This window comes from Phaethon aethereus (assembly GCF_964289735.1).
Source record: "Phaethon aethereus genome assembly, chromosome: 1".
Taxonomy (NCBI): domain Eukaryota; kingdom Metazoa; phylum Chordata; class Aves; order Phaethontiformes; family Phaethontidae; genus Phaethon; species Phaethon aethereus.
The window spans coordinates 89,627,419-89,641,094 of record NC_138575.1 but is presented as its reverse complement, the minus strand read 5'-3'; the positions used below and the strand labels follow the sequence as shown (position 1 = coordinate 89,641,094).

General features: G+C 52.0%; 1 protein-coding gene across 1 annotated transcript in view; it reads left to right on the top strand.

Annotated features, from left to right (window-relative positions):
* Positions 1–6,896, top strand: part of SIDT1 (SID1 transmembrane family member 1) — a gene marked incomplete at both ends in the record, with an annotated part of 47,120 nt that extends 40,224 nt beyond the window's left edge. Inside the window, 7 exons of the mRNA XM_082014287.1 lie at positions 912–1,020; positions 2,215–2,291; positions 3,598–3,644; positions 4,481–4,586; positions 4,904–5,014; positions 5,751–5,864; positions 6,834–6,896. Coding sequence (XP_081870413.1) covers positions 912–1,020; positions 2,215–2,291; positions 3,598–3,644; positions 4,481–4,586; positions 4,904–5,014; positions 5,751–5,864; positions 6,834–6,896 — 627 coding nt within the window. The remainder of the gene's footprint in view (positions 1–911; positions 1,021–2,214; positions 2,292–3,597; positions 3,645–4,480; positions 4,587–4,903; positions 5,015–5,750; positions 5,865–6,833) is intronic.
* Between the last annotated feature and the right edge of the window lie 6,780 nt (positions 6,897–13,676).

Genomic DNA, 13,676 nt, shown 5'->3' with positions numbered 1-13,676 from the left:
ATTCTTGCTCTGACCTAGCAGCTAGATCCCAGTGGGCTGTCAGCCCCTCATTACTACACATAATGCAGAATACCAATTGATTCTGCAAAGGTCTCTGTGGGATAAGGCATCCAGGAGCAGCTGGTGAACTTGTGACTTTCCAATAATCTCTTCACAGCTGTGGTAAATCTGCACACCCAGGTTCAAAACACTGGGGTTTTATTATAGGATGCTGTATCTTTTCTTGTGGGATGCTTTGAAGCTGTTCAGTGGAGCTTATAAGCTGTATGTCTCCCTTGCTCCATTTTGCTTGTTTTTTGGGTCCCCCCCTCTCCCCCCCCAAAGGGAAAGTTCAGGCAAGTTCTGTGCCCCAGGGGAGGGGAGTGTGTGGTCACAGCCTGATGGCACACGAGAGTTTCTGGACTCCTTAATGTATAATTGAAAAATTAAGGTTTTAATATAGCATTAACCTGCATTTTTAGGTCACTTCTAGTCCTTAAATAAAGCAAAAGTAGTACAATAGGAGCAACTGCCTGCAGAGCAGTTTTGTCCTTTTTGATTTACTATAGTGTGCTTGTAAAAGCAGAGATTGGTTCCCCGACTGCCTTTGTAAAAATCTGGCTCCTGACCAGAACTGCTGTCCAGCTCAGCAGAGAGAGCTTGCCTGGCCTGGGAGTCCCTGCATTTCTGCTCCCAGGGCCAAGCTGACATCCTTGTCTGAAGAATAGTCTCCTCTCCAGAATGCTGAGCTCCTCTTGCTTCTCTGGACTTTGATTTGGATTTATAGATCTGTTTTCAGGTTGGAGGATATAAGGGTTTCTCTTCCACGTTCAGAGAGGTCACCTAATGCCCCATGGTGATATAGGACAAAAAAGTATTAGTCTACTGGTAACAGGGCTCGGTTTTTGCTTTTAATATGTCTTTGCTTTCAGGTGTTTGGGAAAAATGACATGTGGTTTTGGGTCATTTTCTCCATGATCCATGTTTTGGCTTCGCTGGCTCTCAGCACCCAGATCTACTACATGGGCCGCTTCAAGATCGGTAAGTGCTGTGACTGAACCATCTTGCTGTAGGGTGTGCAGGTGCCTCCTGTCCTCGCCTGCGTGGGTCACCGCCTATGCAGCGCATCTGTGAGCACAGTCCCATGGCCTGTGCTTGTGTTCTGCCTTATCCTGTCCTCTCATCCATCTGATGCTCTTTCCTGGCCTCTGAAGTCCTCGTGCTGCTGCTTCCCAGACCCATGGGAGTCAGCAGGACCTGTCTGCTCTGTGGTGGCAGAAGAGCTGGGCTCTGAGGGAGCCTGCCCTTCAGCTACAGCTCTCCCTAGCCCTGTGCTCGGAGCGGTGAGCTACGTAAAACCCTGTCATGGGGTGAGGGAGGAGCGGGTCTGGTGGTTAACCTGTCTCTTGTCCTCTGCTTACAAACATATTTCTCCTTCTTCTGCTCCTGTCTGCCTCAGATGGCCCTGACTCAGGTAACTGTCAGCAGCCCTTACTTTGCCCTGTTGAAGTGATCGAGCAGCGGCGTAGTAGCCGGGAATGCATGGATGTGTGTGGGGAGGCAGGCTCGTGTGCCACCTGGGGTTGGCTCCGGAGAAGTGAAATCAGTTTGGCAGCAGCACTACCAGCCCCTTCCTTGGCAGGAAGGGGGTGATATAGCACAGGAGAGCTCTGATCTTGGCACAGGAGCCTTTTCAAGCCCCACATCTGTTGCTGAAGGGGGGGTGGGGGTGTGTGTGCATGCGTGTCCGTCCATCCCCACTGCCACTGATGGCTCTCTCCAGTGAAGCTTCTGCAATGATTTTGAGAGTGGAGGTGTCTCGAGTGTGCTCTGGCCCCTCTAAGGGCTGAGGGTTGAGTTTCTGCTGTTTCGCTCTTCTGGCAGCTTGTTCCGTGGAAGGTGCTTTTCCCCTTCCTGCACGCACCTGAGGTTGCAAAGCCAGCCTGTTCATGTGTACAGTCAGGGCCTATTTGACTTCTGGGCAGTGTCAGTGGCAAGGGGATGAGTTTTTTTTTCTAACCTGCCACCGGCCAAATGCCATCCACATCCTGTGGCGGCTGCCCTTCTGCGCAGCACAGGCTGCTCCCAGAGGGCAAGAAGTGGATCTGTTGGCACCCTGACCATCTGCAGGCTGGGTCTTCTGGTATCAGCTGGTGGGTGTCTGCATCTTTCCCCTGTAGGCATTCTGGCGCTCACTCTGCTGGTCTTGTGGCTTTTTCTCCTCTTCTTTGACAGACTTGGGAATATTTCGACGGGCAGTGATGGTGCTGTACACGGACTGTATCCAGCAGTGCAGTCGACCAATGTACATGGTAGGTGATTTCTCATCTTGGCACCCCTCTCAGCAATTGCTCACTTTCTAGGCAGTGTGCAGAGGAAAGAGGTGTGGCTATTTGGAAAAGTGATGCTCCCTGCTTCTCCCCCCTCCCCCAAAATGTTTGGGCAAGTGTAGATCTCTGCTGGAGTGGTCTACCTCCCACCTCCAGGCCTCGCCTGATCTCAGGCTTGGTGAATAAAACATCAGAGCGAAGGTGATATGAGCATGACAGGATTTGCCTTTGCCCTTGCTCTCTGGGGGCATCCATTCAAAGGAATGGGTATGAGGCTCTGTGCAGTGCAGCCTCTCTGGGGAAGGCAGCAACTATTGGCTCTGTGGCTTAAGCAACAGCTATTGCTATTTCTACAGCACCTCAGGGCAGACAGCAAAAAAGTAAGAAATGGTAGCTGTTGCCTTGTGTCCCGCGGATTACTTTCTTCTTGGCACAGAGTGCTAATTAGGGCTTGAAGCCAAATGAAGTTTTTATCCAGGAGCATCCTTTTTATTTTATTTTTATTCTCCCATCTCTGAATAAGTGTCAGACTGAGTTTTGCAAGCAAACTCAGTGCACTCGGGCATGAAGTATGCCTGGCCAGCCTGAAATACCTACATCATTGGTCAAACATTGGAACAGGCTGCCCAGGGAGGTGGTGGAGTCACCATCACTGGAAGTGTTCAAAAAATGTTTGGACACGGACATGGTTTAGTGGGCATGGGTGGTGTTGGGTTGACGGTTGGACTTGATGATCTTAGAGGTCTTTTCCAACCCTAATGATTCTGTGATCATGAAAGCAGCTGTAAGCATAAAGGTACATGCCCCACAGATGTAACCCTTCTGCCTGCTGTAGTTACAGTGCTTCCCCACCTGATGGTGAGACAGGTGAAAAAAGGCTCTGTGGATATGTGCGGGATGTTATCCAAAGCTTCCCCCACTGCCTCTTTCAAGCACGTCCTTGCTCTGTGCAATAATTCTTCCGTAAAATGGTGGGAGGGAAGGAATCTAACCAGAAAAACAGTGGAACGAGTCAAAGGATTTGTAGAGCATCCTGAGGTGATCCTTAAGTGCTGGGCTTGTCCTTTTCAGATGTTTAGTCTCCTTTTTGCAATGCTCTCTTCAAATTTGTGAGGGCCAGAGCAGTTTCCATCTGGCAAAAGCTCCCGCAGAGTAAACTTCAGAGCCAGGCGCATGTGTGTTTGCAGGAACCAGACTCATCACATAATGATGTCCTGAATTTCTGAGGCCAAGGCCTCTTTTTGCATTTCCTCCTGCTTTCATGTGATCATCAATGTCTTCTCTTCAGGACAGGATGGTGCTGCTCATTGTTGGAAACCTGGTCAACTGGTCCTTGTAAGTAGTGGGGTGTGGGTGTCTGGCGTACTTGTGCACGTGGGCAGCAGGATTCAGTATTGATACACAGGTGGTCTGAAGTGATGGAGAAATGCAGCAGTGCCTATGCAATAGTCCTGTGCTGGGGCCTTTCTGACACGTTTTGGCAAGGAGCTGGACCTGATGAGCACCGGACGGTAGGCAGATCCATAGGATGCAGTGCAGCACTAGAGAAATATGTGAGGCATCCCTAAGTGTTTCAGCTGGTGCTGTCTCATGGCTTGCATCTGAGCGAGCTTCTGTAGGTCTGGCCTGGTACTGCCATGCTACATTGTGCTGCACATGTGCTTCCCTTGTAGCTGGAAGGTCTCTGGTGCAGCCAAGGTGCAGGAGACTTGACAGATGCTCGTTAGTCACAGTTACAGAGCCCAGCTCAGCAGTAACTTCATGGATGGAGGGACCAGCTCTTGGAAGAGACCTAAAATCCTTGCCCCAGGCTCTTGCTTTTTGCTAAAGCTGCTTCTCAGGGACATGCCTTCTGCTAAACGTACAGATCTGGGACCATCTCCTACCAAGTGAGATGCGTTTGGCCATGGATTGGAAGCAACCCAGGGCCCTTGCCTGTCCTCTGGGGTCTCTGGTTGCTCTGAGTGGCTGACCATGGCAGAGTTTGCTCTGCTTTGCTTTGCAGCGGGGACCAGAGGCAGACAGTGCATTTTCTCCAGGGAACTGGGAGGCTGTGGCAGTGTTGCTGTGTCCAGTGGTCTGGGGCAAGCAGTGGGTGGCAGTCAGTTTGGGGATGTACCATGTCCCCAGTGAAAGAGGCTGTCTAATGTCCTTTCTTCCCTCTCTCTCAGTGCTATCTTTGGGCTGGTATATCGGCCCAGAGACTTCGCCTCCTACATACTGGGGATCTTTATCTGTAACCTGCTGCTGTATCTGGCTTTCTACATCATCATGAAGGTAAGGGAGGCAGCTGTAGTTGTCCACGGGATGCCTGTCGCCAAAGGGGAAGGACTGGGCCTCTCTTTTGGCGGCAGTGTGGGTTCCTGTGGTGCTGCAGAAGGATGTGGAGGGGCCTTTGTGGGGCTCAGGGTGGGACAAGGTGTTAGTGTTGGAGGGATGCTGTGTATCCATCTCGGGTAGCTGGGCTGTGTCTCCCTAGGGTGGGCAGCCCTTTGCAGATGCAGATGGTCTGGGCTGGTGTGTCAGCCCTATGCATGGTGCTGGCCCCTGGGAAGAGCTCGGGGCATGTTGTGAGGCTGTGTCCCTGTCTGCAGCTCCGCAGCTCTGAGAAGCTCCTGCCCATCCCCTTGTTCTGCATCGTGGCCACAGCAGTGGTGTGGGCGGCATCCCTCTACTTCTTCTTCCAGACCCTCAGCAGCTGGGAGGTAAAGCTCCCCTTTCACTGTCCTGTCCATCTCTGTCTCTTGTCATCTTTCCTTCCTGTTGTTCATTTTACACAAAAAATACTCTGGGGAAAGTCTTGGGCTACTCATGGAGACCTGAAAGGGTTTCAGCAGACTGGGAGGGGAGCACGGGAAGCTGTGCTGAGCCAGAAATGACTGTATGCATGCAGCTGTAGAGAGACTATTTATGGCCCAGGGGATCTGGAGGTGACTGGCCCTCACCAGGGGACAGAGAAGGAGCTGAGGAACTGAAAGCAAAACTGGGCAAATCTTGACCAGTACTGGATGGAAGCCTTCTCCCTGGAGCAGATGACCAATGGGAAATAGCCTGCCTGGGGTTGTGGGGACTCTCCAGGGCCTGGGAGGCTCTTAAATCCTGACTGGATGCCTCCTAGCAAGATACTGTGTCCATCGCAATGGAAGTGAGGGCATTGCTGTAGGGTGGTCTGGTGGAGGCTGTGCAGCTCGTGCTATGCAGGACTTCAGATGTGAAGACCAGAGGGATCCCCCTAGTCATGGGTTGTGGCCCCAGATCCATCTCCAGGTCTAAGTACGACACTGTGTTCCTGCCCTGCTCTTGCCACATGTCCAGCCAGCACAGCACTTTTTCCTGGTTCCCACATGGAGGGATAGGGCGATCTCCAGAGGGTCCAATGTGGCCAGCCAGGGCCTTGTGTGAGTGGTATATTGGGTCCTGACGCCCTGCCTGCTCCCCTAGGAGACTCCAGCAGAGTCACGGGAAAAGAACCGGCCATGCATCCTTTTGGGCTTCTTCGATGACCATGATGTCTGGCACTTCCTCTCTGCAGCTGCCTTGTTCTTCTCCTTTCTGGTGAGTCCTGCTGAGCCTCTCACTCTTCTGTATGGCCTCACTCTCTCCTCTTCCTCCCTGTCGCTCTGTATCCACATGGAGCTGTCGCTGCCTCAGCACCCCACAGAAATGCCTCAACTCCTCTGCTTGGTTCTACTTCCAGACATCCTTCACAGTGGGATGTTCCTTGTTAGTGGGATCGGGGATCAGGTTTTCTGATTTGGCTTGTTGCTCCCGGGGCCTCCTGGCCTCAAATTCCCTTTGGGGCTGTGGGTCACACAGCTGTTGTGGGGAAGCTGTAGGGGCTGCTGGTGTGACCAACCCTCTCATGGGTTTGTAAAGACCTCCCAGAAAGGGACCTTACTCCCTTGGAGCCAGGCAAAATGGTCAGTGGTATGGAGCTTAGCTCAATCCTGGGCTTTCCCCCACTTCCATAGTTGACTCCTTTGCTCCTCTACTTGGTATCTCTTTTCAGGCCTGATGGTCTGTGTGGTGGCAAAGGTGGAGGCGTCCCCTGTGATGAGGTCACAGCACAGTGTTTTGGGGAAGCGGAGATGGACCCTAGCTGTGCAAGGTGCAAACTACTTGTGCAAGTTGCAAACTAATTGCGAAGGAGCTGCCTGGCCACGTGCAATGTCTGAGCTGAGGTCAAGCAATGCCCTGCTGCCTCCTGGATGGCTTTTCAGAGCTAGTGACAAAGGGACCAGTTTACAAGCAGTGTCCCCATCATGGCTGGGGCAGGGTTACCCGCTCAGGTCCTTGCAGCACTGTGGGCAAAGCTACCCGTCAGCTGTGCTGCCAGAGTGACTTGCTGGAAGCGTTACAGAAGCAGCTAATCTGGCACATGGGTTGCTGTTGTGACTCCTGTACATGCTGGAGATGTGGCCTAGGTGGAGCCCCCCGGGTTAAGATGCCACCAGGAGCTGGTCATTCTCTCTAGCCATGGACTGGTCAGCGAGACCTGAAGCTGCCTCATGCTTTCTTCCTCAGGTCCTGCTGACCCTGGATGATGACCTGGACACGGTGCGCAGGGACAAGATACCGGTGTTCTGAGTCCCAAGGGGATGTGGGTGCAGGGGCGTCCCAAATTGCTCAGCCAAAGGCACCGGGCCACTGGCATCTGTGGGGAATGAGCCTGCTTCTGTGGCTGACAACCCCGTGGGAGCAGGGGAGATGGATCCCACAGGAAGCATGAAGGGGTGCTGCAGTAACCGAGGTGGGACCAGGAGGGAAGACGACATTTGCTCCTTTCCCACCACACCCTCTGGGGCAGGCGTGACCCGGTGGCTGAGGCCGGGGTGCAGCCCTCTGGCTTGTAGGTACAGTGGGTGCTGGAGCCAGTGACGAGGGAGGAAACGGGACATGTGTTTGAGACCTTCGCTGCCCTTCCTCCCCGCTGATGTGCTCCGCTGCCTCTTTGGTGAGCGGGCTTGACAAGGGCGATGCAGTTCCTCCTGCATCGCCAGCCGACGCCTGTACCCTGCGGGTCGCTGCCCTCAGGGTCCCTTTGGCAGCACGGGGAGAGCGTTTGGTTCCTGACCCACAGCTGCCGAGTGAGCAAAGGACTCCAAGCTGAGGTGGCAGTGGGAGACTCTTTTCTTTTCTTGTTGGAGAGGCTCCTCCTGTAGCTGCTGGGGAGCTGTGGTAACAAGAGAAACAAGTCCAAGGGAGGACTTGGACTTGCAGCATTGGAGGGAGATGGTGGACTAGAGCTGCTCATGGGTGATCTGCCAGAGGCAGAACCTCCCGCCTTGCTCTTGCAGCCTCTGTTATGCCCATTGAACAGCCTCACTTCTCTCTGGTGGCTCCTACGCAGGTGCTTGTCAGTGTGATGGTCTCTTTCACAGCATCACAAGTGCTGTCCTCGAGCGACCCTAAAAGAGACGGCACAGTGAAGCTGCGGTCTCACGTGCTGGGGAACTCCTTGGCAGCTCCTCGGCTCCTGCTGTGTGGCCCTCACTATAGGGGCAGGGTGGAACGGGGAGGCTGTCCAGCAGCCTCGGACTTCCTCCTCCCACGAGCTTGCTTTGGGCAAACTTGGCAAGGCAGGTTCCCTTATGGGCTGGGGGTGTGGAGGAGGTTTTGGGGCAGTTGGGGTTGAGCTCTTTCGCTAAAGGTCTGGACCAAACTTCTTTCCTCTCCAACTTTTCTGCATCTGAAGTAAGTTTTTTAAATGGCTCCTGCATTCTTCCTGAACTCTCAGTTATTTAAAAAAACAAGAATAAGGTATGAATTATTTCAGGCCTTGGATCTAAAATGTGACCTGTTTTTCTAATTTTGAATTAAAAAGTATTCTTTGAGGCCTGCTGTCCTTATTCTTGTCATTGTCTGAGCATTTTTCCTTTGGTGTATGTGCATGTATCTAGTGATGAAAAGGCTTCATTCCACTTGTGCTTACCAAAGCAGAAGACAATGGTAATCTACTCTGAGAGGTCTGTATCTCCTAGAAAGGTTTTGCGCTAGCTGGTTTTTTTTTTTTTTGTTTTCCTAAGTTGTAGTTTGTCAAGATGGTCAATAAAATGAATGTTCGTAGTTCCCTGCTCTGCAGGTTGACCTGAATTCTTCCTGCTCCAGCTCTCAGCAGCAGCAAGGAGAGCCCTCGGGGCAGAGGGGTGCCCAGTGGTGTCACACAGCTGCTGTCATCCTTAGGTCCTTAGGAGCCTCACAAACGGTTTTCTGAGCATTTGTACAGATGACCTGCTTGTTTTCTTAACCAAATTGCCTTTGTGGGGCTAACTGGAGTACAGAACAGACACTCTCGTTTGTCACTGTAGCCCCTTCAGAGAGCGAAGAGAGGGCTGGAGGAGGAATGACACAAGAGGCTGCCAGCCGACATCTTCCCAAGCAGAGCTGTGCTGCTCTGGAGATTTAGCTGTGTTTCAGGCAGGGTGTGCCAGAACAGGCAGAAGGTGGTGGTGGTCCCAGTGTGCTGTGTTTTATTACAATACCTTGGGCCTGACTTGCAGGTTTGCCATGCAGATGGAGTTGTGAATGTTCGATGATGTTAGAAATCGGGGTAGGTTTCTCAGGCTTGTGAAGCACGAGCTTCTTTTCCTTGACAGTGTCATCATGGGCTGCAGGGAAGGAGATGGCACTTGCTTTTCTCTGGGTAGTGCCAGCAGAGCAGTACCAGGCTGAGGGTTGCCCACGTTTTCCATTCCGCCACCCTGCAGCCTTGCCATATGTTCTTGGTCTAAAATGGCAGAATCCAGTATTAGCTACACAGGCTTGCTTGCAGCTTCCTTTTCTTCCCACGAGGAAAGGCCGCCAGCAAGTCCAAGGTGCAAAAAACCCCCAAGTCCTTCCTGCCAAATGCAGCAAGACTGAGCCGCCCCTGCCAGGGGCTCCTGGTGGGGCTGTGGTGCCCTGTCTTGCCCAGCGTGGTTATAAACTTGCTGTGCCGGTGGAGCCACCTGGGTTTCTGTACCCAGAAGTGTACGAACGTTTGACCTGACAGCTTTTTTGCAACATGTGCTCTGTGCTGCCCTGTCCCTCTCCCTGCAAATGCAAGGGCTGCTTTAGTAGCCCAAATGCTGCACTTCCAGTTCTCTGACCAGTGAAACCAAGATTTGTTGTAATAATATCCAGGGTGTGCAGGATGTCCAGAGCTCTGTTTGGAGGGCAGGTGGTAACACGCAGCGATAGCACTGCTGCCTGCACCACCCATTCCCTCCCTCCTCCTAGTCCTGGCCCTGGCAGCAGGAGCAGAGGTCTGAAGCACAGCTGCATGGTGGCACCTGGAAGCTGCATGGAGAGCTGCAGCGGTAGATCTGTTGGGAGGTGGTGAGCTCATGTGGTGGTCAGGTCACTTGCTGCTGAGGTGAGCTAGGGAGCAAGTGAGGCAGTGCTTTGGGACCAGGACTGGGGGAGGTAACAGGAGGAGGAGGTAAGAAAATTTCCTGATGGAATACTCACCACAGGCCTTGCACAAACGGTTTCTTGGTCTAGCAAGTACCTGGAAAAGTTCAGGTCGAGCCCTGTGCGTGCCTTCAGGCTGAGTGACAAGGCTTTGCACGGGGAGGTGCTTGCAGGACAGCAGTGCTGCAGTGGGCAGGATAAATCCCCAGGTGCTGGGGGCTTGTGGGGTTTGAACACAGCCTGCCAGCACCGGCAGGTCAAGCACCAACTCCCATGAAGTGCTAAACCAAAAGAAGCCTCTACTCGACGCGAGGCTTTCCTTGCTCCTCTGGGACCTGGAGGGAGATGCACAGATCTCAGTCTAAGGTGGGAGCTTGTCGAGGTGGGAGGCTGTGCTGGGGTGATCAAAGGTGCTTGAAGTGGAGATACTGCCCTGCTGCTGCCTGAGGCTCAACAGTTCCAGCATCTGCCTCCTGTAGGAACTTCACTAGCCCTTAGTCTGCTGACTGCCCGGTTTCTCTGGTTCCATACTGCAACCGGACTTTGCAGCTGCAATTGCACCATGTAAAGCACTCCAGAGCCCACTGAATATTTTTTTTTATATGAAGTAGGCAAGTCTGGCCAGAGACTCCAGTGTGGTTTCTTACTAGAATTAGCAAATGCTGCCTTCCTCAGTCCCCTCGAGCCAGAGAGAGGGGGAGAAAAGGGAAGCTAGTTCAAAAACCTGTTGATCTTGGCAGACCATCGGAACTGGTGTACAACCTGGTATATAGAGGGGGGACTTGGAGGATCTAGTGTTGGATCCTGCTGTTTGTGAGTAACCTGAAGTCTTCTCTGCTCACTGTGCTGCCTTCACACCCCCTGCTCAGTCAGGTGCAGCATGGGCTCTTGCCTTGCAGGACTGCCCTTACTCTGTGTTTAGGTGTGGAGAAAGATGAGCAGCTTTTCCTCTTGTACAAGTATGTTCTGCTCTGGCGTGTTTTGCGGTGCACAGATGTGAAGGACATAAGACAAGGTGTTGGGATAGGAATATTGCTTCTGTACCCCAAAGTTTGTCCTGTTTCGGACATGCATTTTCACAAAAGTATACCTTCTCCCTGTGTTGTCCGTGGTCTCAGACCTTGTTCCAAGCTTGTATTTGTTTCCAGCCAGGAAGCTGGTTATCTTCTCTAAACAGGAGTGTGAGGGGGGGAAAAAAATCTAACATTGAACAGCAGTTGGAAGGCTCTGTGTAGGAAGTAGAAGAGCAACATTCGGCCTCGCTGAGCTAAGCAGAGATGAGCACTATGTGAATGGCAAGGGGGTGGCAGCAGTGAGGGGGAGGTTGGAGAAAGGTGGAAAGCAGTGCAGAACAAGCAGAAAAACGTGAGAGAATTAAATTAAACACAAGGAAAGGCACCCCAAGCCTAAGAGATGGAAGGAAGGGTTGGAGTCTTCTCCCTGCTGCTTCTGTGCTTGTGGCTCGACGCATCAATTTTTAAAATTTCCTCTTGGCTTTGCCATGCCTGCTGGTTTCAGTTCATACTTCACTTCTCCCCCGGAGCAGCTGCAGGGCCCAGCCAGGCAGGCGGCTGCAGGCCAGCTGGGGTGGCTCTGGCCGCTGGTGGGATGTCGGGCGGGGCACCTGGGCAGCTCTGTCTCACAGCTGTCCCAGTCAAGCTCAGCCATGCAGCCCTCCGCACCCGCAATGCGGCTTCTGCCTTCTGTCCTGCTGCCCTTCTCCAGGTGACTGGAGAGGAAAGCTCAGCTCCCTGGGTAGGTGGGGGACACCTGATTTGCAGGTGTCATGTTGTTGTTCTTGTTTCGCCTTTCTCTAACAGCATCAGGCAGGGGTGTGTAGGCAGAAAAGCAGAGCTGCAGTTGTGAATCGTGTTCGGAGGTGGGGGCCTTTCTGCTGCCCGTGGGCTGGTAATGGGGTCCCTGCTTCTCCCACCATGTGCTCATCCCTCCTGCGCTGTAACAACTCTTGCAAGGGAAGCAAACAGTGCCGTTTTCTGGTGAACTTCCTCCTCGCTGGGTGCCAGTGGCTTCACTGGAGGGGCTGAGGAGCTCGCAGGAAGCAGGAGCTGGCCTGGCTGGAAGTGGTGGCTGCCAGAGTAACTTGCCCTATGTTGTGGAAACTCTACCTGCCCAGGAGCACCTGCCCTAACCATGCCGCAGCTGGTCATTAAATACTCAGGCTCACTTGCCAAGTCATGAGATATGTTTGCTGGTTTTATAAGCAAAAGACCTACCACCGCTCGGCTTTGTGCTTTTTTGTTATACCTCCTGCAACACTTTCCCCTGGCCTACACCAGCCCAGGCCTCTAACATTTTCCCAAGTAAAAGCCAGCACAGTGCTCTGGTGGGATCGGGCCGTTTTGGGTGGTGTATGTCCAGAAAGCTGCTGCTGCGCAGGCTCTGCTTTACCTCCTCTGGCAGGGATGTGACCCATCTCCTGCCTCTGCTGTGCTCTTCACACAGCTCCTGGGCACCCAAAGGTGCTGTGTTGACCTAAGCCATGGAGACAAGGTGGATACAACCACGTACTCTCTGTTTTCTCAGGAAACATTGGTAAAGTTGTTGTTCTGCCCAGTACAACTCAAGGTTTTTGTGTAATAATAATGAAACCCTCTCACAGTTTAGAGAAGCTACTGGGATCATGCAAGCTGACAGTGTTACAACTACCACCAAACCTGTGGGATGGTGGAAGAGCAGCCAAGGCATTTTAAAATATGAATGCACAGTTTTAGGAGAAATCTTGTCTGCTGCTAAATGCCAATTTTGCACCTATTAAAACAGCAGCATTTACACTGAGCAGAAAGGTTAGCAATGACAGCAACAGGGACATACTGAGTGTGTCTGTGGCATTAAGAGGGTGTATTTCAGACTGAGGTATGCTGCCTGGGGGCATGCTCCACCTGTAGCTTGAGATGGAGGAAGAAACTGTTTGAGCCAGTTTCACTTGTGCTTTTGTATGTATGTGGTTTCCCTCATGTATTCATGCACCCGGCTGCACCAAGCGTTTGTAGAACCCAGCAGGCCCCAGGGTCTTCAAGATGCCTCGAATCCCATTTCCATTCCCCTCTCCTCTGAGAGGGGAGAGCAGGTTACTGCAGCAGGAAACTCCACCTTCGGCGAGGGTGCTGGCAACAGGCTGATGCTGAAGTTGGGGCTGTGGCTTTTGGTCTGTCCTCGGTGTGGTAAACTAACCCTGCCTGCCAGCTCTCAGGCCTGAGCTGCCCTCTCAATGTAAGGGAAGCGGGCTTGAGAGTAGGTTACTGTGACTGCTCAGAGACCGTCCTTGGTCCTGCACGCAGCTTCTCCATGTTCTGAACCACAGTGATTTCCAAACGCAGCCTCCTCATGAAACTACAAGTACTGGCTGTCACTAAAGTAACAAAATAGCAGCTCATCTGTCTTAATACTACATTTTAATAATTAAAAAAAAAAATCATCTTCCATAAAGGCATCTTCTATGTCCATAAGAATGTTGAGGTTTACAAGCACGGCATCTGGAGCCCCGAAAAGGAATTGTTTCATAGCAATGCTGTCAGCTCCTCTTGCATTACACAGCCTCCCAGACAGCCTTTACTTACCTTGTAGCAACTCGGTACTGGTCTCATCCAAACCAGGTCCTTTAGATTCAAACTGGAAGAATATACTTAAAGCACTTCACAACCACCATGGCAGTGTGTGATGAGAAGCATATTATAAAGCTGAAGTTGTATCTTAACACAGTGATCACTGCCACCTGTGCAGGGACAGCATCTGCCATGCATTATTTAGATACTTCATTATCAGTGTATGTTTCTTCTGGATTATGTAGTCTTATACATTCAAATAAAGTGCTGCACAACTCTGATATATGCAGAGAATATACTGAACTATGATTGTAAATTCCCAGCCTCAAAACAAGGCTTTTATTTTTACCTATCATCTTGAAAAGTGAAATGCATGGCTCTCCAGAGGGAAAGCTGTACCAACAAGAATACA